The sequence below is a fragment of the Thamnophis elegans genome, chromosome 10, assembly GCF_009769535.1.
Source record: "Thamnophis elegans isolate rThaEle1 chromosome 10, rThaEle1.pri, whole genome shotgun sequence".
Classification (NCBI taxonomy): Eukaryota; Metazoa; Chordata; class Lepidosauria; order Squamata; family Colubridae; genus Thamnophis; species Thamnophis elegans.
Window position 1 is genome coordinate 17516047 of NC_045550.1, and position 21275 is coordinate 17537321.

The following is a 21275-nucleotide window of genomic DNA, read 5'->3' on the forward strand; positions in this document are numbered from 1 at the left end:
GGAACTGAGTTTAATTTTGATTGTAGCTCTGCCTCTTGGTTGCCTCAGAGGCTCAGTTTCAAAAAATGAAGGAGATCAATAGTCCATGACCGAACTAGTCAGAGTCCAAGTCCAAGACATGAAGGTGCTAACAACACACCTCGTGGCCCCACCTGAAGGGTGGGTTTGGACACTCCGCAGCGCCGAGAGAACGACCATTCAGGTAAGCCAATGGTCTTTCTCCTAGGCGCTGCTTGGAGTGTCCAAGCACGGGACATGCCAAAGCTATGTCGAAGTCGGGAGGGAAGAAGAAATGTCCGGGGCCACATTGCTTGCCACGACCCTCTGTAGAACTCTCCTCCCAAAGGACGGCTCAGCGGAGGCGAAAGTGTCAAGTCTATAGTTACGGATGAACGGAAATGGGCCAGACCACATCGCAGCACAGCAGATTTCTTCAATCGGTGCTTGAGTAGCCCAGGCGGCCGAGGTCGCTGCGCTCCTCGTAGAGTGTGCTGTGATACGCGAAGGAATCGGTCTGGCCTGAGTCTCATAAGACATCTTGATGCTCACTCTAAGCCAGCGTCCGATGGTAGAGGACGTGACTTTCTTCCCCATGGAAGCCGGCTGGAAAGACACAAATAAGGCTTCCGACTTACGGAAGGGAGCAGTCCTTTTGATGTAGATGCGCACCGCCCTCCGCACGTCTAGCTTGTGCCATGTCACTTCTCTCTGGTGCCTGGGTTGAGGACAAAAGTCCGGGAGTATCATCTCCTGCGCCCTGTGGAAGACGGTGTTAATCTTCGGGATGAAGGCCGGATCCAATCTTAAGATGACCCTATCGGGGTGGAAAATACAAAGGTCACCTCTAATGGATAAGGCGGCCAACTCCGATATCCTGCGGGCTGAGGTGATGGTGACCAGAAAGGCAGCCTTTAGAGTCAGGTGGCGTAGGCCCACCATCCGCAAAGGTTCGAATGGTGGCACGGTAAGCGCCTGCAGAACGACAGTCAAGTCCCAGGTAGGGTACCTATGGATGGGAGGCGGACACAAGTTGGATTCCCCCTTCAGGAACCCTTTTACCTGAGGATGCCGGGAAATCAGTAACTGAGTGTCAGAAGACAGAATGGTGCTCAGAGCCGCCACCTGTCTGCGGAGAGTGTTTGGCGCCAGCCCCTTGTCCAAACCGTCCTGTAGGAATTCAAGGACTTGCGGAATGGTTGCGGAGGATGCCTCAAGGTGATGGTTGAGGCACCAACGGGAGAAGGCCGACCAAGTTGCCTCGTAGATTCTGATGGTGGAAGGTCGTCTAGAGGCCTGAATCATCTGGATGACTCTGTCGGAATAGCGATGAAGCCTCAGGAGGCCCCTTCAAGTGCCAGACGGCCAGCTGCAGCCACTGGGGCTCCGGATGTTGGATGGCCCCCTGGCTGAGGGAAATTTGCTCCTGAGGTATGTGCCACGGCCGGGACACCGACAGACTGACCAGGTCGGCGAACCAAGTCCTCCTCGGCCAGTGAGGAGCTACCAAAAGCACCTCCGCCCCCTCCTCCAGAATCTTCCGGATGATGTGCAGAATTAGAGGAAGAGGGGGGAAGGCGTACAGTCGACCCGGAGGCCAGCGGGATCTTAGAGCATCTGTGCCCTCCGCCCCGGGGCAGTGGAACCGGGTGAAGTATCTGGGAAGGTGGGCGTTGGCTGGCGAGGCAAACAAGTCGACCACCGGGTGGCCGAACCTCTGGGACAACTGGTAGAACAGTCTTGGGTGCAGCTGCCATTCCGAGTTCTGGATGGTGGTCCTGCTGAGCCAGTCCACCATCACGTTGTCCACGCCGGAGATGTGGTCTGTTCGAATTGACGCCAGATGTCTCTCCGTCCAGCGACCCAGAGCCTTGGCTTCTGACAACAGGGCCAGGGACCGCGTGCCGCCTTGGTGGTTGATGTAGGCCTTGGCGGCGATGTTGTCCATCAGGATCAGTACATCGCAGCCCCTGACCTGGTCGAGGAAGTGGCGCAGGGCGAGTTTCACAGCCCTGAGCTGCAGCCAGTTGATGTTGTGGGCGAACTCCGCCTGTGACCACCTGCCCTGGACCACCGAGGTCCCTAGGTGAGCGCCCCAGCCGAAGAGGCTGGCATCTGTGGTGATTATCAGCCGCTCCGGTTCCCTGAAGTGACTGCCCTTGAGGATGGCATCCGACAGCCACCAACGGAGGGAGCGGAGGACCTTCGGGGAGACCCGTATCACCCGCCTGGAGTTGCTGGCCTTCTTCCTCTGGAGAGGGAGCAGGAACCATTGCAGTTCTCGCGTGTGTAACTGCGCCCACGGGACCACCAAGATGCAAAACATCAGCTTCCCCATAAGTTGCGAGAGAGAGAGGACCGATGCAGACCCAGTCGAGTGGATGCTTCTCACCAGGGTCCAGATGCTGTCGACTTGCTCCTGGGTGAAGAAGACTTGACAGGCCTCAGAGTCGATAATGATCCTGAGGTGCTGGATCCTGCAGGTCGGGGTCAGGTGGCTCTTGGCCAGGTTGACGGAGAACCCATGAAGCTGCAGGACCTTGATGGTGGTGGTCAGGTCTCTGTGGGCTTGCCCCCTGGATGACGAGTGGATGAGGATCGGAACATGCAGGTACGCTTCTTTCAGGTCGATCGAAGTCAGCAGATTGCCCGGTCTGATGCAGCTCAGGATGGTCTGGAGGGACTGCATTTTGAAGCACTTGAGGTCCAGAATCGCCCTCACCCCCCGATGACTTGGGGGCCTGGAAAAGGATAGAATAGAACTCCCTGCCTTCTTGACCCCTGGGGACCTCCTCTATGGCCGCTATTTCCAGGAGGTGGCCTATCTCCGCCCTCAGCAGTTGGAGCTTGTGGGTGGACCTGGGGACGGGGCAACGGAGGAAGGTTCTTGGGGGAAAGGACAGGAACTCCAGGGTCAGCCCGTGGCGAACCGTGTTCCTGACCCAACTGTCCGTCATGGTTTCCTCCCACTGGGCGGCATAGAGCTGGAGGCAGCCGCCTATGGGGGGAGCCCTGTGAAGGTCACTTGGATTTCCTGAAGGGCTTGTTGGAATAGCCCCCTCGGAAAGGCTTGCGGAACCCCTGCTGCTTCCTTCTGTCCCTAAACGAGGACCTGTCGGAAGAAGGCAGGGCTTAGCAGTGAGAAGATGGATTTTCAGGCTACTCCTGAAATTCCTCTATTCCGAAGCATTTGGACGGTCCCTTTTTGGACCCAAGCTGTCCCGGAGAGACAGTGAAAGGTAGGAGGAGATCCAGTGGCCCCAGAGACGTTCGCAAAGTCTCTTGGGATGTGGAAATTAACCTCCTTTGCCAGTGACTTCCGGATTAGCCATAAGGCTAACTGAAACTGCAGATAGCCCCAAAGAATGGCGAAAGTGTTTCCAGCTGGTAAGATGATTTTATTACTCAGAGAAAGACAGTCCGCCTAAAAATTCAAGCTAATTTAAATTAAAGTACAGAAGAATCTAGCGGCGATTTTGATCTCCTTATTGGTTTATGGACGGTGGTTATCCTACTTTTTAAATGTTTTAAATGCTATTCACACGGACAAAGGATAGATTACTCCAACATCTCCTCTGATCCTCTGCAAGCGGGCTGTAAACCAATTCACTGTAATTTGGCTGCTTACAACTTGACACTTTTATTGCTTGGCTGTATTGGTCTAAGATCTGATAAGATTGCACAGTTCCCAGCTTGTTTTTTTTTTTTAAATATATTTTATTCATTTTCACATTCCATTTTACAATCACTTATATACAGGGTATTTGCTATAAGAAAAAAAAATAAAAAAAAATAAAAAAAAATTAAAAAAAAATAAAAAAGAAAACACAACTCATCATTCACAACCCCACCTGACACTTCCATCCTCCATACACCCCATCTACCCCCTCCAACTTTCCTTTCCTCCCTCTAACGCTCCCCTCCTACTTCCCTTTCCCCTCAAACCTTCCTTCTCCCCTTACTCCCAACACGCCCTCCTTACATTCCCCTTACTCCTTCCTTACTCCTCCCTCCTCTTTCCCTCTACCTCCCTCCTTGGTGTATTCCTTTATTCAAGTGTTGTTTATTATAATCTAATAAAAAGTAAAATAAACCAAAGAAAAAAAAATTTAAAGAAAGAAAAGAGAAAAGAAAAGGAAAAAAAAAGAATAACCGTATATAAGTGCATTCTTGTTCTTATTGAGACTATGTTAACACCCACCCACCCACCCCCCATAAATCCCCATCCCTACTCCTCCCGACTTCCCAGGGCCCACACCTGGCACTGCCTTCTATCTAAAGTATCTTATGTTCGTATGGATTAAAAATAAAAGCAATATATTAAAGGAAAAAGAAAAACCAAAAAAGGAAAAAAAAAAAGAAACTCTTTGTGTTAAGCTCAGCCCCCCATCTTTATATATGCTTAAATAGTGTAAGTCATTCTATCTATATTTTATTCTCGTCTCTTGCTTCGTTATTTACCCCGACCTCCTGTAGACTCTCCCATTCCTCTTCCTTAACCTTGTATTCAGATAAACATTTATCCAAATTTGTATAGACATCAATATACAATCTAACTCAAAAATAATCCCTTCTAGTAAAATTTAAGCAGCGTGGATCATTCCACATATTCAAATATTACTTTATAGAAGAATAATCAAACTTTCCCTTTCTTAACCTTAATTTCAAACAATAATTCAAAATAATCTGACCAAACTTTCCCTTCTTAGTAAAGTTTAAGCAGCGTGGATCAAGTATTACTTTACACAAAAATCAGTTTGCATTCTATCTTGAAATGATCCCGACCAGCTTTCCCTTCTAATAGGATTTAAACAACGTAAATCATTCCGCATGCATTTTGCCCTCATCCCTTGCTTCTCTGATATTTACCACTATCAAATTTATGCAGACATTAGTTTAAAATTTAGCTCAAAATAATTTCACCAAGCTTTCCCTTCTAATAAAAATTAAATAGCATAGATCATTCCACATATTCAAATAATACTTTCAACAAGAATCAGTTTACCTTCCGTTTTAAAATTATGTCATCCAGCTTTCCCTTCTAACAGAATTTAAACAACATAAATCATTCTGCATTCATTTTACATATATACATTCAGTATCACCCCACCAATATACGTAAATCATTCCGCATGCATTTTACCCTCATCCCTTGCTTCTCTAATATTTGCCACTATCAAATTTATACAAACATTAGTTTAAAATCTAGCTCAAAATAATTTCACCAAGCTTTCCCTTCTAATAAAAATTAAATAGCATAGATCATTCCACATATTCAAATAATAGTTTCAACAAGAATCAGTTTACCTTCTATTTTAAAATAATCTCTTCAAACTTTCCCTTCTAACAAAATGTAAACAACGTAAATCATTCTGCATGCATTTTACATATATACATTCAGTATCACCCCACCAATACATTCCGCTTTTTCTGCCGGAGAGAGGTCGCAAACCCCCATTCAATCCACAACTTTGGTGAATATTTTAGAATGTCTAAATCCTCAAACTCCGCTTTTCTGCTTCTCCGAGGGAGGGGGAGCTACCCCCTCCATCTTGCAGCCATGTGGTCTGTTGCTTGCCTTCTCCTTCGGCTTGTCTCTCCTCTTTTCCAAGTGAATCAGGAAGTCCCGCCTTCAAAGTCTTGTAATAGAAATCTCGAGCCTCCGAAACAGAATTGAGATGAAGTCTTTGATTCTCAAATGTGACCGTAATGCCGGCTGGGGCCTCCCATTTATATTGAATCTGATGATTTCTAAGCTCTTTAGTTAAAAAGGTATAGTCCCTTCTTGCCTTTAACATCTGGAAAGGTATTTCTTTGAAGACAGTCAAGTCCTGGCCATCAACTCTCAATCTATTATTGTAAAATTTTTGCATGATCGCGTTTCTGGATTCTTTTGTGGAGAAATATATGATTATGTCCCTCGGGAGCTGTCGCTGTTCCGCTACCAACGAATTCTGGCGATAGATTTTCCGAATCTGCCAATCAAAGTTAAGTCCTGGGCTTCCCACCGCATGGCTGAGGGCTTCAACAAAGGTCTGTTTCAGATTCTCTCGCTCCTTTTCGCGGAATCCTCTGACTCTTATTGCGAATGCCTTCTTATTAAAGTTTATCATAACAAGCTGTTCTTGGGTGTCTCTAATTTTTTGTTGTAATATTTGAATATTAGTAGTCAAATTAGAATTAGTCTCCTCCAAACTTTCCAATTTATTCTCTATTTCAGCGGTATAATCTGACAGGGCAGACATGGCTGCAAACGTATTCGCCTTCATTTGGTCAATTTTAGACTTTAAATCACCATATAGCTCCAATACAAATTCCTTAATTTCTTGTTTAAAATCATTAAACATTTGAAAAAAAAATTCCTGTGTTAAGAATTCTCCAGTAGAGGGCGTAGGAGACAAGGGCTGCGATTCCAGTGTAAATTCTTTAAGCTCATTCACAGATTCTTTAGGCACATTTGTAGAGAGACGCTTCGATTTTGACCTGGGTGCCATTATAAATAAACAAATAAACAGCGCTTTTGCTCCCCTCTGTTTCCAAAAAAAACAAAAAAAGTTATTTTGTTAAGGAGCGGTCTGCAGGAAGGTAAAACCGGCTACGTACATCCCCTATCAGTCACCAACGGAGAGAAATCGCCATTTTGAAGTCCGTTTAAACAAAGAAGCCTCTAAGACAAATGGTGCTGGTATTTAAGATAGTAATAAAAGCATAAATCTCACAGGAGTGGGACCCGCCCGTATTAATCCTAGCTTCAAACAACTTTGCTTTGTCCTGGGGGGGGATCGCCTGTCTAGGGCTGCAAAAAAAGGCAGCTGAGAAGAACTGGCTGGAGATAAAAGCTCCGCTCACGCTGGATCTAATCTCTATCCACAGCCAAAAAAAAAGAGAAAGGCTGTGAATTACGAATAGACCCTAACCACAGAGCTACTCCCTGCCCCTTTATAGCCAAAAAGGGGTAATATCTATGATCTTATTTAGATATACAGACCAGATCTCTGAGAGAGCTCGGTTGAGCCCTCCTTGGCGACAGGCTCCGCCCCCCCGGAAGTCAGTTCCCAGCTTGTTTTTATTTGCAAATACCTCAGAGCTCTCAAGAAAAAATACTAACTGTGTACAAATATGGTGTCTATTCAAGCCTCTATTCAAATGATTTTTTCGGCACTACAGAAATTATCTGCCACACGATAGAATTGAGAGAAAATTGGATTATCTGGTGTTTCTAGCATCAAAATACGAGGAAAAAAAATGAGAATGTTGGACGTTTGAATGTTCTTCAAATACAAACTAAGGATGTCAGAGATAAAGATTCTCAATTTGCTGATATTCGGGGCAACTGGTTTACCTCTGAGGGAGAAAAAGATGGAATGTCTGAAGAGGGAGCAGCCACACAGAAGATTTACTTTGAAAGATAGGGCGCAGGAGGAGTGAGAAGCATTAAAGAATTCATACTTTATGAAATACCATCTGCAAAGCATTTGATAACACCACTGAGAATTAAAGACAAGCTGATAAAGGAAATAAAAAGAGGGTGGCAGCATTATATGAGAGGCACCATAAGCAAAAAGGTGCAAAGATTTCTTCGTATGGGCTTGCTCATAAAGATGTTTGGAGAACTAGACCCACGAATGGCAACAGATTTAAGGCTGTTCTGTTACTGGAGAGACACAGGCTGATAGATGGAGGAGTATAATTTAAAATTAGCTAAACCTAGTTAAATTCATTTGTAATAGGTATGGTTGAATAATAATTGATAATGATAATAATGTTTATAATGTTGAGTTGCTATGATAAATAATAATTGGATAGGAGAAGGGAAGGTTAGAAATATATTTGGACTTGGACTTAATCTTCGTAAATGTCAACGTCCATAAGGCAATGACCGTTGCATTGTGAAGGCCAGGGGCAGGACGTCACAGATTACAGCACGCCATTGATTCCGATTTAGGGCGGCTTGTTGGGCATCGGTTATCGAGAAATGGAGTGGTTGAAGATCGTGAGCCACTTGGGATATCCATGTTTTCTTTGGGGCATTTCGTGCGATTTTCCACCCATCTGGTCGCAGCGAGTTAATCGATCGGTAAGGTAATTGGCTATTGTCCATACAGCAAACGTGTCCAAACCATCTAAGTCGTTGTCTTCTTAGGTAAAGTTCGATTGTAGTTTGGTTTTTACACAGCTGCAATACCGTTTCGTTTTTCCATCGGTCCTGTAGAGTTATGTGCAGAATGTTGCGCAGGCATCTTAGCTGGAATCGTTCTAATAGGTTCAGGTTGCTTTTAAGTAAAGTCCACGATTCCGAGCCGTACAGTAAGATTGTGCGGATGGAAGCATTAAATATCCTCATCTTGGTCGCAATCGTCACGTCATTTTGGCTCCACAGGCACTTCCTTAAAGAGGCGAATGCGGCTGTAGCATTGCCAATGCGGCTTTTGATGTCATTTGTAGCCACTACACGTTGGCTGTCGATGATCGACCCCAAATATTTAAACGTGTCTACTCTTTCGATAGGGTTGCCTTCGAGGTGCAGTTGAGCTGGTTGAGTGCCCGTGAAAATGAATTTGGTTTTTGCACCATTTATCACCAGGCCTAGTTTGTTAGCATTTGCTTGTAATGCATCCAGGGTATTTTGGGCGGTTTGGGCTGTTTCAGCAAAGAAGACGATGTCATCAGCATACACCAAGTCCATGAGAGACAGCTGAGCCCCGATTTGAACGCCTGGTGTGTCTTTAAAAGTTTGTCTGAGGATCCAATCCATGGTTATATATATATAAAGGCTATTAATCACAATAATAATTATTATAAAAAAATAAAATAAAACTATATCTATATAGAGTTAAATCTTAACTAATAGGGGGAAAATGCTATGATATAGGATATAACTAAATAAAGAAAGGAGAATGATAATAAATTATATACATGGAGGATGAAATTCTTGGTATTAAATATTATGTATGTTTAGCTAAAACAGGATATGAGGATTTGATGTTAATGGAGGATTTTATAAATAAGTAAATGAAATGCCAGCATGGTTATGGATTAAATCTTTGGTAGAGTTAAGGATGAAGGATGTTTAAATAACTGTAGTCAATTAAAAGTGGAGGTATGATGATGTTAATATAGTAAACATTTGAGTTAAGATATTTGAATTAATATGAATTAATGGAAGAGATGCACAAAAACTTGTTGTAACCAGCTGATATACTTTTTTTATAACATATACTTGTTGTGGGTTTTTTTTCCTTTTTTGCTGTGAGTGTGTGTTTTTCTTTTTTAATTGTTGTATATATACAAAGCATGTCTGTGGGGGGAAATATAGTTAGAATAAACTAGTAAAGGTAAGGGAATACCTATTAAATGAAATAATAAATGTATAAGAATGATAAATGCTAAAACGCTTGTAACCAAATGACATGCTACATGTGATGATGTTTTTTTTTCTTTTCTGTTTTGCTTCTTGTTTTTTTTTTCTTTTCCCACTTTTGTGGGTATGTATTGTATATGTAACAAAAAAAAATAAAAAAATTTTTTTTTAAAAAAAGAACTCCCTGCCTTCTTTTGACCCCTGGGGACCTCCTCTATGGTCGCTATCTCCAGGAGGTGGCCTATCTCCGCCCTCATCAGTTGGAGCTTGTGGGCGGACCTGGGGATGGGGCAACGGAGGAAGGGTCTTAGGGGAAAGGACAGGAACTCCAGGGTCAGCCCGTGGCGAACCGTGTTCCTGACCCAACTGTCCGTCGTGGTTTCCTCCCACTGGGCGGCATAGAGCTGGAGGCGGCCGCCTATGGGGGGAGCCCTGTGACGGTCACTTGGATTTCCTGAAGGGCTTGTTGGAATAGCCCCCTCGGAAAGGCTTGTGGAACCCCTGCTGCTTCCCTCTGTCCCTAAACGAGGACGTGTCCTGGGAGCGATCCTGGGGGCACTGTAGGCGCGACTGGGGCCGCCTGAGGAAGTGGAGGGCTCGTTATTCCGAAAGGAAGTCTTGCGGAAGGGCTGTCCCTTCCGCTCCTGTTTCTTAGTGACCGGGGGGAACACCTTGCGTTTGTCCTTGGTCTCAGTTAGGAACAGATCCAAGGCCTCCCCAAAAAGCTTACCCCCCCCCTTGAAGGGAGCGGAAGCCACCTTCCATTTCGCCTTCACATCGGCCTGCCAGTGGCGGAGCCACAGCAGGTGTCTCGAGGTGACATTCGAGGCCAAGGCTCTGGAGGAAAATTTTGTGGCCGCAAGAGACGCGTCAGCTGAATACTCCATGGCAGCAATAATTTTAGTGATGTCCTGCCTAGTTCTGGAGTTCCCTGCCGGGACCCCGGCCCACAGTTTGCGAAGCCAGAAGAGGGCTGCCCTGCCAAAATAAGAGGAGCTGGCGGAAGTGCGCATGGCCCAGGCGGTAGCCTGGTGAGTCTTAAGAGCTGCAGACTCTGCCCTCTTGTCCTCTGCCTTAAGCCCTTCCAGCAATTCCATGGGAAGGGAAGAGGGGGAAGTAAGGGACATGATGGGATCCTCCACTTGGGGGAGCTTTAAGAGCTCCTCCTTTTATTATCCCATTATTATTGTATTTTATGTGTTTTAATTATTACGTGGGGACTGCTTGGGTGAACAAATGAGTGTGTTTGATTCGGAGGGCCTGTCGAGGAACGCGGAAGCCATAGGGGTGGTTGAGGAAACCACGGACACGGGAGTGGGCCGGAGCATTATGGTCGTAATAGGGAGGGGCAGGTATGGCGGGGACTTTAGGGCTAGCCATTACCGGGGAAGGAGGGCTCGCTACGTCACAGAGATCCCTCCTTCCGGCCCTATGAGTCCCACTCCAAGGCCAGATGGCGCGAGTAATCAGGACCCTGGTCTCAGGCTGTTGTCGCTAAATGCCAGGTCTGTAGTTCATAAAGCTCCCCTCGTCCGGGACTTAATTTTAGACGAGAGGGCAGACCTGGCATGTATTATTGAAACCTGGCTGGGCCCGGAGGGAGGAGTCCCCCTCGTAGAGATGTGCCCAGAAGGCTTTTAGGTGCTCCATCAGCCGAGAGCTCAGGGAAGGGGTGGAAGTGTGGCTATTGTTATCCGAGAGTCTCTAGCACCTCGTAGGATCCCTGCTCCGGAGCTTGTCGGGTGTGAGTCCCTGCTGGTGAAGTTGGACCTCAAGAGTCAAGTGGGTTTGCTGTTAACGTACCTGCCTCCCAACAGCGTTGCAGCAGCCCTCCCCTCGCTCCTCGAGTCGGTAGCCGAGCTGGCAATTGAGTTCCCCAGGCTTATGGTTCTGGGGGATTTCAATTTGCCTTCGCTCGGTGAACACTCTGATGGGGCGCAGGAGTTCATGGCTTCCATGACAGCCATGGGCTTGACCCAAGTAATTCGGGGCCCAACCCACTCAGCGGGTCACATGCTCGACCTCGTATTTCTCTCGGAGCAGTGGACTTGTGATCTTGGTCTGAGGGGCAGTGAGATCATACCCCTGTCATGGTCAGACCACTGCCTACTGAGGCTTGACTTTCAGAGACCAAACCTCCACTGTAGGGAGGAGGAACCGACCAGGTGGTTCCGCCCCAGGCGACTTATGGACCCCTTGAGGTTCCAGACGGAGCTTGGGGTTATTCCTGATACTCTCGCCCACAGTCCAGTGGAGACTCTGGTTGCTGCCTGGAACTCGGCAGCGACGGAGTCTCTTAACCGGATTGCGCCACTACGGCCGCTCCGAGGCAGTGGATCCAGGAGGCCCCCTTGGTTCACCGAGGAACTCCGGGAGAGGAAGCGCCGGAAGAGACGCCTAGAGCACTTATGGAGATCCAACAAATCCGAATCGAGCCGAGCACTTCTAACATCTTGCATCAAGGAATACATCAGGGAAATTAAGATGGCGAAAAGAACTTATATTGCCACCTTGATTGCCTCCGCTGAGTCGCGCCCAGCCGCCCTGTTCAGGATAACCCGTTCCCTCCTAAATAGGAGGGATACGGGGGATCCCCTGCAGGGTAGGGCTGAGGATTACGTCCAGTTTCTAGCGGACAAAGTTGCTCAGTTTCGGTCGGACTTGGACTCCGATCCTGCAGATCCAGCCGAGGCACAAGGGGATAATCTGGTAGACCATCGCTGGGTTGAGTTTCAGGATGTTGCCCCTGAGGATGTGGACAAGGCCATGAGTGCTGTGAGTGCCTCCACATGTGTACTGGACCCGTGTCCCTCCTGGCTGGTTGCTAACAGCAGGGAGGGACACGGGGCTGGATCCAGGCGGTTGTTACCGCCTCCCTTCAGGAGGGGGTCTTTCCCCCCGCACTTAAAGCGGCGGTGGTGAGACCCCTCCTGAAGAAACCATCCTTGGATCCAGCCGTTCTTAACAATTATCATCCAGTCTCCAACCTCCCCTTTGTGGGGAAGGTTGTTGAGAAGGTGGTGGCCTTTCAGCTCCAGCGGTCCTTGGAGGAAGCTAGTTATCTTGACCCATTCCAGTCCGGCTTCAGGCCTGGCTACAGCACAGAAACCGCTTTGGTCGCATTGACCGATGACCTCTGGAGAGCCAGGGATGGAGACTACACCTCCATCCTGGTTCTCCTTGACCTCTCAGCGGCTTTCGATACCATCAACCATGGTATCCTTCTGCGACGACTGCGGGAGGTGGGGGTGGGAGGCACTGTTTTGCGGTGGTTCTCCTCTTACCTCTCGGACAGGTCGCAGTCGGTGTTAGTCGGAGGGCAGAGATCGACCCCTAGGCCCCTAACATATGGGGTGCCGCAGGGTTCGGTCTTGTCCCCCCTACTTTTCAACATCTACATGAAACTGCTGGGCAAGATCATTCGGCGGCACGGGATAAAATACCACCAGTATGCGGACGATACTCAGTTGTATCTGTCCGCCCCGTGCCAACTCAATGAAGCGGTGGACGTGATGAACCAGGGCCTTGAAGCTGTTAGGGACTGGATGAGGGCTAACAAACTCGTGCTCAACCCAGATAAGACCGAGTGGCTGTTGTGTTTCCCTCCCACTAATTCGGCAAGTATTCCATCTCTCAGGCTGGGGGGTCAAACACTACGCCCCTCGGACAGGGTCCGCAACTTGGGAGTCCTCCTGGACCCACAGCTGAATTTTGAACACCATTTGTCAGCTGTGACCAGGGGGGCATTTGCCCAGGTTCGCCTGGTGCACCAGTTGCGCCCCTACCTGAACCGGGAGGCTCTCACAACAGTCACTCGTGCCCTTGTGACCTCTAGGCTGGAGTACTACAATGTGCTCTACATGGGGCTGCCCTTGAAGAGTATTCGGCGACTTCAGCTACTCCAGAATGCGGCCGCCCGAGCGATTGTGGGTGCACCTCGTTTCACCCACATAACACCTATCCTCCGCGAGCTGCACTGGCTACCTGTCGATCTCCGGGTACACTTCAAGGTGCTACTTGTCACCCATAAAGCCCTTCATGGTAGTGGATCTGGGTACTTGAGAGACCGCCTACTGCCGATCACCTCCACTCGACCAATTAGATCCCATCGATTAGGCCTCCTCCGAGTTCCATCTGCCGGTCAATGTCGACTGGCAACCACGCGGAGGAGAGCCTTCTCGGTGGCAGCTCCGACCCTATGGAACGATCTCCCCATGGAGATTCGTACCCTCACCACCCTCCAGACCTTCCGCACAGCCCTCAAAATCTGGCTATCCCGTCAGGCCTGGGGCTAAAGACTGTAACCCGCCCGAATGGTATGAATGCTGTGTTTTAATGATGTATTGTCTTATGTATTGTCTTACGTGTTAAAAGTTTGTTTCCCCCCCCCCTTTCGAGTTGTAAGCCGCCCTGAGTCCCCCCAGGGAAAAGGGCGGCATATAAATAAACTTCTACAATCTACAATCTATAATCTTTCAGAGGGGCCTCCATAGTGAACAGTTTCCTTTCCATCCCACTCGGATTGCCCATTGTCCCCGGCTGAGCCCATTGCCGTTGGATAATGTCTATAAATAATTGAGGGGCTGAAACAAGGTCCAAGGGTGGAGGCACCTCCTTAAAAAGGCCTGCACTGGGATCCTGGGGACCTATGGTGGCGCCCATGACTGGGTCAGATGTAGGTTTGGCCTTGGGGGCCGGAAGACCCATTTGGAGCCCCGCTGCCCGGGCCTTGGTAAGAAGGGCCCTAAACATGGCGGGATTAAATAGCCCTGAGCCGGTGGCCTGCTCAGGGGTGGGGTTCTCATTGTCAGATAGAACCGGAACCTCTATTTCAGCCTCCTCCAGATCTGACACCTCACTAAGCCCCGTTGGGGTGGGGGATGGTGCCCTAGCTTCTGAAGCCTTGGCCTGGCAGCTGGTTGGAGTGCCACAGAGGGCAACTTGGCCACTAACTAATCATGCCATCGGAAATGCCTTTCGATATGGCACGAGCCACAACCTCCTCCATGGCCCTGGACAAAATAGAATCCTGACCCTGAGGGGGAGGGGGCTCCAATTCTGAGGGAGCTAAGGGTTCCTCCTCAGCCCCCGAATCCAAATCTGCCATGGAATCTAGAGCAATGGAATGGGTAGGTGATCCCAAGGATGCCCTATGAGGGTTGGGGGAAAACCCAAAGTCTTCACTGCCTGGGCCTAAGGGGGGTTCCCCTCGCTGGGATTCACCTCTGGGAGATCCACCCTCGATCTCAGCTGGGGAAGGCTCCACAGGATCCTTGCGCTGTGCGGCCTGGGCCTTCTGGAACTGCTTTTCCAGGGCCTTCTGGCGTCTCACAGCCATTTTCTCCTCGGCCTTGGAAGGCACCCCCAGTTTGGGCTGTCTGCCTTTAGAGGGGGCACCCACCCTAACACTCTTGGCTGCAGGGGTGGGCCTACTGCGCTTTTTGGGAGTAGGCCCTGTCATGGTCTCCTCCTGTCTCTCCCCAGTGCCACCCTGATGGCCTGCCTGCTGTTCCATTGAGGCTGGTTAGAATACAGGCCTGAAAAGGTGATGTAGGCCGGGCTCAGGGCCTCTGATGGCTTCGGGCCTACTGCTCTGGAGAGGAGAGACCGGTTAGGGTGGGCTAGAGAGTCTAGCCGAGAGCCTGCAGATCTGCGCTGGCAGGTAGGTCAGGATGGGGTGCCAAGGTTCCCTGCAGCCGTAGCGAGGAGGGATGGTCCCTGCCTGGCCACCCAGAACGATGTCCCACGCTTAGAGCTGCCCTCCGTGGCAATCTGCTGGATGGACAAGGCTGCGCGGTTAAATTAGAGGCTTCTGAGGAGATTCGCGCCAAAATAAACCGTCCAAAATGGCGGCCGGCCACATGCGCGCGCCAGGAGCAAGTTCGGGGACTTTGGAGCCTAGCGCTACTTGCGAGGGGAATATCAGCTGTTAAAACTCACCCTCGCAGCACGGGCGATGGCCTCGCGCTCCCCGATCCACAGCACGACTCACGGAGGAGGATAGGCTGGGAGGACTTCAGGCAGCCTGTCCGCTCTGCTAGCAATTACCCCCCCCCCCCATGCAAAGGAATATAAGGGGGAAAGGCTAACCTAAACTACACTATCTAAGCTAAGAAACCTAGGGAATAACCCAAGGAATAAACAAAAATAAAAATAAAGGGAGCTACAATCTCTCACAAGAAAGGTCTGAGTCCAGGTTGATGCCCAAGAACTGGAGCTCAGCAAAAGACGTCCTATAGGGCGACTGAGTTTTTTGAAACTGAGCCTCTGAGGCAACCAAGAGGCGGAGCTACAATCAAAATTAAATTCAGTTCCTTGGGCAGCAAGCTGAAGTTAACCCGTGCTTGGACACTCCAAGCAGCGCCTAGGACAGTGATGGGCAACCTTTTTGGCGTGGTGTGTCAAAAATCGGCAAAAAATCGAGCATAACTCACGTTGTGTGTCACTTCGACAAAAACATAATTTTGCGCAATTTATAGTTTACACTACAAAAATGTATAGTTGCAATATATAATTGTATTTAATAAACCAAAAACAAATTATTTAACATACCTGCTTAGTAACTTCTTTGTTCATCAGTCGATTTCGTATGTTGCCCTTGATATTATTGAACTTGTTTGGGGTGCCGTGAACCAGGGCTGTGGAGTCGGCTGCTTCCAGCTCCACGTCCTCATCAACATGCCGCTCCAGCCCGCCCCTGCTATGAATATTCCTAGTGACGCGAGGGCTGCTAATGGCGTTCACAGTTCCCGTTGGCACTCCGCTGTTCCCTGCTGTGGTGTGGTCGTAACCGACAGTCCCAGTACAGGAGTAGACTCTCTGTGCCGGCCTGACTGGAGAGAGGCGCGCACTGTTCTAATCACTGTTCCCGTGCTCCTCTCCTGCGGGTCCTCCCTCGCCGCGCTGATGACGTGTGTGCGCACGGCACGCACGCCTTACCAGCAGCCCCTGCGCTCAGAAAGGGGCGGCGGCGATACAGTAAGTGAGTGTGGGCGGGGGAGATCACACGTCCCGCCCCCCCCATTTCTCCAGCACAGATTCTTTCATCCTCGGCGGCCGTGCAGGAGCCGAGGATGAATTGCATGAAATCCTGTGCGTGTCACCCCAAATGGCTACGCGTGTCAGCACTGACACGCGTGTCATAGGTTCGCCATCACTGGCCTAGGAGAACAGAATGGTCTAAAAATAGAAGCTTCCAGTATATTTGCTTACACTCCTTCAATGTTCATGCAGTTCCACTGATGTACCTTTGTTCAATCAGCTTTGTATTTATCTGATGATAGCAAAGCACAGCCTAGATTTTTTTCATTTTCTTCACTTGGATCTCAGGGAAGACTTTGTTGAAAGTTTTGCTGAAGTCAATGTACATCATGCCTATCATATTACCATGGTCAACTATACTGGCCATCTTCATCCATTTACCCAAGTTTAATAAACATATTCTAATGGTACAGAAATTAATCTATTTACTCTACTTTTTCACCATTTATGTATAACTACCGTGTTTCCCCCAAAATAAGACCCCATCTTATATCTGTTGGGGCTCCAAAATAAGCACTGGGGCTTATTTCAGGGAAACACAATATCAGGGTGATCAGCCTGGTTGGGCACTTCACCCCCTTCGCCCCCCAGTGCACAAACAAGAAGCAATGAATGGCAGGGCCAACAGTGGTAGTCTGCTGCTGGTGCCAACACACAAAGACTAACCTCCTGTGGCTGCTCACCCACTCCGGCACACTGACTCTCGGATTTCCCACAGCCCATGTGGCATGTCCAGATTGCATGCATCCCCCCTCTCAATGCCTCTGTGTCTGTCTGCTGCCAGTGTCACTGTACAAAGACGATCCTCCCATAGCTACCTGCCTGCTCCAGCCCACCGACTCTCTGCCTCCATCTGCTGCTTGGGCAGATAATCAACTCACCTGCCCTGCATGAGCTGTGGCTGGACACCGTCAGCCTCTGCGCTCTCGACGCCTCCAGTGCTAGCCATACAACTGATAACCTTAACTGGGGCTTATTTTGGGGTAGGACTTATATTAGGAGCATGCAAATTCAGCCTAAGGCTTATTTTCTGGGTAGGTCTTATTTTTGTAGAAATATGGCATTACATCATTTGATTTATCATAACATGTAATTACTTTGGTCTTTGATACATTAATTTTCAGATCCTTCTCGCTATATCATTCAGTGTACTTAACATTTGTTGCAAATTGTTCAGTTCTCAGTCACCAATATAGCATAATCTGGAAACAACAGTATATATTCAGCCAAGAGCCAAGGTGGCGCAGTGGTTAAATGCAGCACTGCAGGCTACTGCTAGATCAGCAGGTCAGCGGTTCAAATCTCACCGGCTCAGGGTTGACTCAGCCTTCCATCCTTCCGAGGTGGGTAAAATGAGGACCCAGATTGTTGGGGGCAATATGCTGACTCTCTGTAAACCGCTTAGAGAGGCCTGAAAGGCCTATGAAGCGGTATATAAGTCCACTGCTATTGCTATTGCTAGAATACATCTCATCACACTAATTTCTTGTATATTTATCATAAATATGCTAAAAAACCAATAGGACATTACACATCCCTAGCTCCCATCAATGATGAATCATTCCCTAAGTATTCTATTTATTCTCATGCATGTTTACTTCCATAAGGTACTACTCATAATGCATTCAATAACCAACTTTCAAGTCTATTTTTCCACAAAAAAATTAATAACCAAAACTATTCAGTACAAGAAGTTAAACAAATCTACTCACTTTGCAATATGCTTCCTCTGAATCAAAGCATGCAATAAACTTTCACATCTATACTATTTTCAATGACATGTTGAAGAGCAAAGATCTAGTTTTTATATCCCATTCATTATAAAACAATATTACATCCCCAGATTTGCTCATTATTAACTCCTCCATTCTTTCATCAGAATTCTGCCAGACACTTGTCCAGGTGCACATCGGTTATTGCATTTATTCATGCTATTTTCTTTTTTAATAACATAATACATTCTTCAATATTCAGCATTAGAAACAGTCTTCACACAAGTTAAAAAGTCACACAGGTACTCTGCAGAGGTGGGTTTCTGCCAGTTCGCCCTGGATCGGGTGAACCGGTAGCAGCGGTGGGAGTTTCCACCCACCCACTCGGTACTAAAATAAACTGAAACCTACCACTGGTACTCTGTAAGTAAACTTCATCCATATTTTAACATTTTTCCTATAGCTTTACAATTTTTCAACATTTTTACAGTTTAGGACTTCTTCATATATTTCAAATTCAAATTCTATCCAATATAGCTTTTAGACCATACCTTTGAATGCAAGTTTTCAATTGTTAAATTGTCTAAAAGTGTCATTGTTGTCTTACTAAAATTTTGATGCCCAAGAGTAGTATTTATTAACAAGCTTAGCTTTATCTCCCTATGTGTGTAATAACTTCAGTTCAAGAGTACCCTTTATTCATGTTCTTGTAATTAAATATATATCTTCATTTCTCTGCATACATTTTATTAATGAAATTGGACCTGTAAGATCTGGCTTTTTCCCTTCAATTCTTTTATGCCATGTTAGCTTCAGAGACACTTAGTTATGGGCATGTAATTTTCTTGCCATCTGGCAGAATTTAAGACATTCCCAATATACATCCTCTCAGGCAGATTTCAAAACTGACATCATCCTGAGGGAGAGATACTGTGTTAATTAGGAAACTGAATTTTTAAAGTCAATGTTGACATATGTTCTTGTTAATTCCTTGTGATGATGATGATAGTGATAACAATAATGAAAAATACTTATCTCTTCAGACGGAAATAGAGAAAGTCTATCTATATTAGACAAAAACTCCTATGATCTACTTTGAGTACTACTTTGTCCTGTTGCAGTTTTCTTCTTTAATCAAACTGCTATTCACCTTAATTTAAGCTGCTCTAGAATTTCTCATCAGCACTATTTTCACTTTAATACTTCAAGTGAAACATTTATTTTTACACTTTTAACTTCCTTTATTTAAAATTAAGTTTGGTTGTGTTTATCTGTTGGGAGATTAGTTATCTCCCAAGAAGAGGAGGGAAGAAAGTTGATTTCCTTAAGTCACCTTAATAGGCCCCTGTTGCCATATGACTAGGAAGGATACTAAAATAGATATTTCCCTTTCAGCTTTTTGACTTTTTATTACAATAAAAGCAGTACAGATTGTGAGAGTCTACTTCTGTCACACAGTTGGGTTAGGAGAGGATGCCAGAGGATAACCTGTTACAGGATACCCTGTAAAAGATGGATGGTGGCTTTGGAAAAAGCTAGTGTCCCGCAGCAATCCACCCTCGAAGCTCATCCAATCCTCTACAAAATATTTTTCTTATTTCATTTATTAATTCCTCTTCCTGCATTTCAAATCAGTGGAATGCATTAAGAGAAATAACAATAAAATTCCTTTTCCCCCCAACGGTAGACTGATCTTTGACAATATTAAAATTTTGAAGCAGCAGTTTAATCCAACCCACAAAGCTTTCAGCATCACATCAAGATGGAGATAATAATTTATTAAATTTATATCCCACTTGATTCCCACAACTGGATGGACATGTGATATACATGTGATAGCACAGCAGTCCCTCCCCCAGTACTATGTACTCTTACCATTTCTCTTCTTTCTATACACCAATGACTGCATCTTAAAAGATCCCTCTGTTAAAGTACTGAAGTTTGCAGATGATACAACAGTAATTGATCTCATTCGAGACAATGATGAATCTGCATACAGATGGGAGATTGAACAACTAGCTTTGTGGTGCAATCAGAACAATCTTGAACTAACACACTCAAAACCGTAGAAATGGTGGTAGATTTCAGGAGAAACCCTCCTATACTACCATTTCGTACAATACTAGACAACACAGGATCAACAGTAGAGACCTTCAAGTTTCTAGGTTCTATCTTATCTCAAGACTTAAAATGGACACTTAACATAAAAAAGCACAACAAAAATGTTCTTTCTGCACCAACTCAGAAAGCTCAAACTGGCCAAAGAGCTGCTGATTCAGTTCTACAGAGGAATTATTTAATCTATCATCTGCACCTAACTGCCTAGTTTGGCTCTGCAACCCAACAAGATAGACCCAGACTTCAACGGATAATTAGAACTGCAAAAAAAAAACAATTGCTACCAACCTGCCTTCCATTGTGGACCTATATAGTGCACGAGTCAAAAAGAAGACTGAGAAAATATCTAGAACCCCTCACAACCTGGACATAAATTGTTTCAATCTCTACCTTCAAAGCGACTCTATAGGGCACTGCATACCAGAACAATTAGACACAAGGACAGTTTTTCCTCAATTGCCATCACTCTGCTAAACAACTAATTCCCACAACACTGTCAAACTATTTACTAAGACTGTATATACTGTTATTCTTTCTCATCCTTCCTATTACCTAATTCTTCCCACTTATGACTATAACCATGTTGCTTGTATCTTTCCTATTTATATTGTTTTGTTTCCTAGTAAGACTTGATTGTGTATTAGTAATCTATGACTCTTACTAAGTGTTATGATTCTAGATGAATTATTTTTTTTCCTTTTATGTACACTGAGAGCATAGGCAACCAAAGACAAGTTTCTTGTGCGTCCACACTTGGCAATAAAGAATTCTATTCTATTCTGCTAGCAGACATAAACAATGTATTGATCCTGTCTCCCTCCCACTACTTTTCTATTTCTGGTTGTCAACCGAAGAATAGATCTTTAAAAACCGCAAAGGTTAAAAGGCATCGGTGTGCTTTTATTGCGCATATCGCGCTAGTTGTTTCTTTGGGCATTGCGCCCCCTGCCCCCCGCCCCCGCAACAGGAAGGGCTGGACAAATGGCTACCTGAATACCCGAAATACATTGGGACGGAGCGGAGAAGGAGCCCCCGCCTTTGCACTT

General features: G+C 46.6%; 1 protein-coding gene across 1 annotated transcript; it reads right to left on the reverse strand.

Moving 5' to 3' along the window:
- Nucleotides 1-233: 233 nt before the first annotated feature.
- LOC116514077 lies at nucleotides 234-1302 on the reverse strand. Its single transcript, XM_032225511.1, has one exon. The coding sequence runs from the start codon at nucleotides 1300-1302 to the stop codon at nucleotides 265-267; it is 1038 nt and encodes a 345-aa protein (XP_032081402.1). The 3' UTR covers nucleotides 234-264.
- Between the last annotated feature and the right edge of the window lie 19973 nt (nucleotides 1303-21275).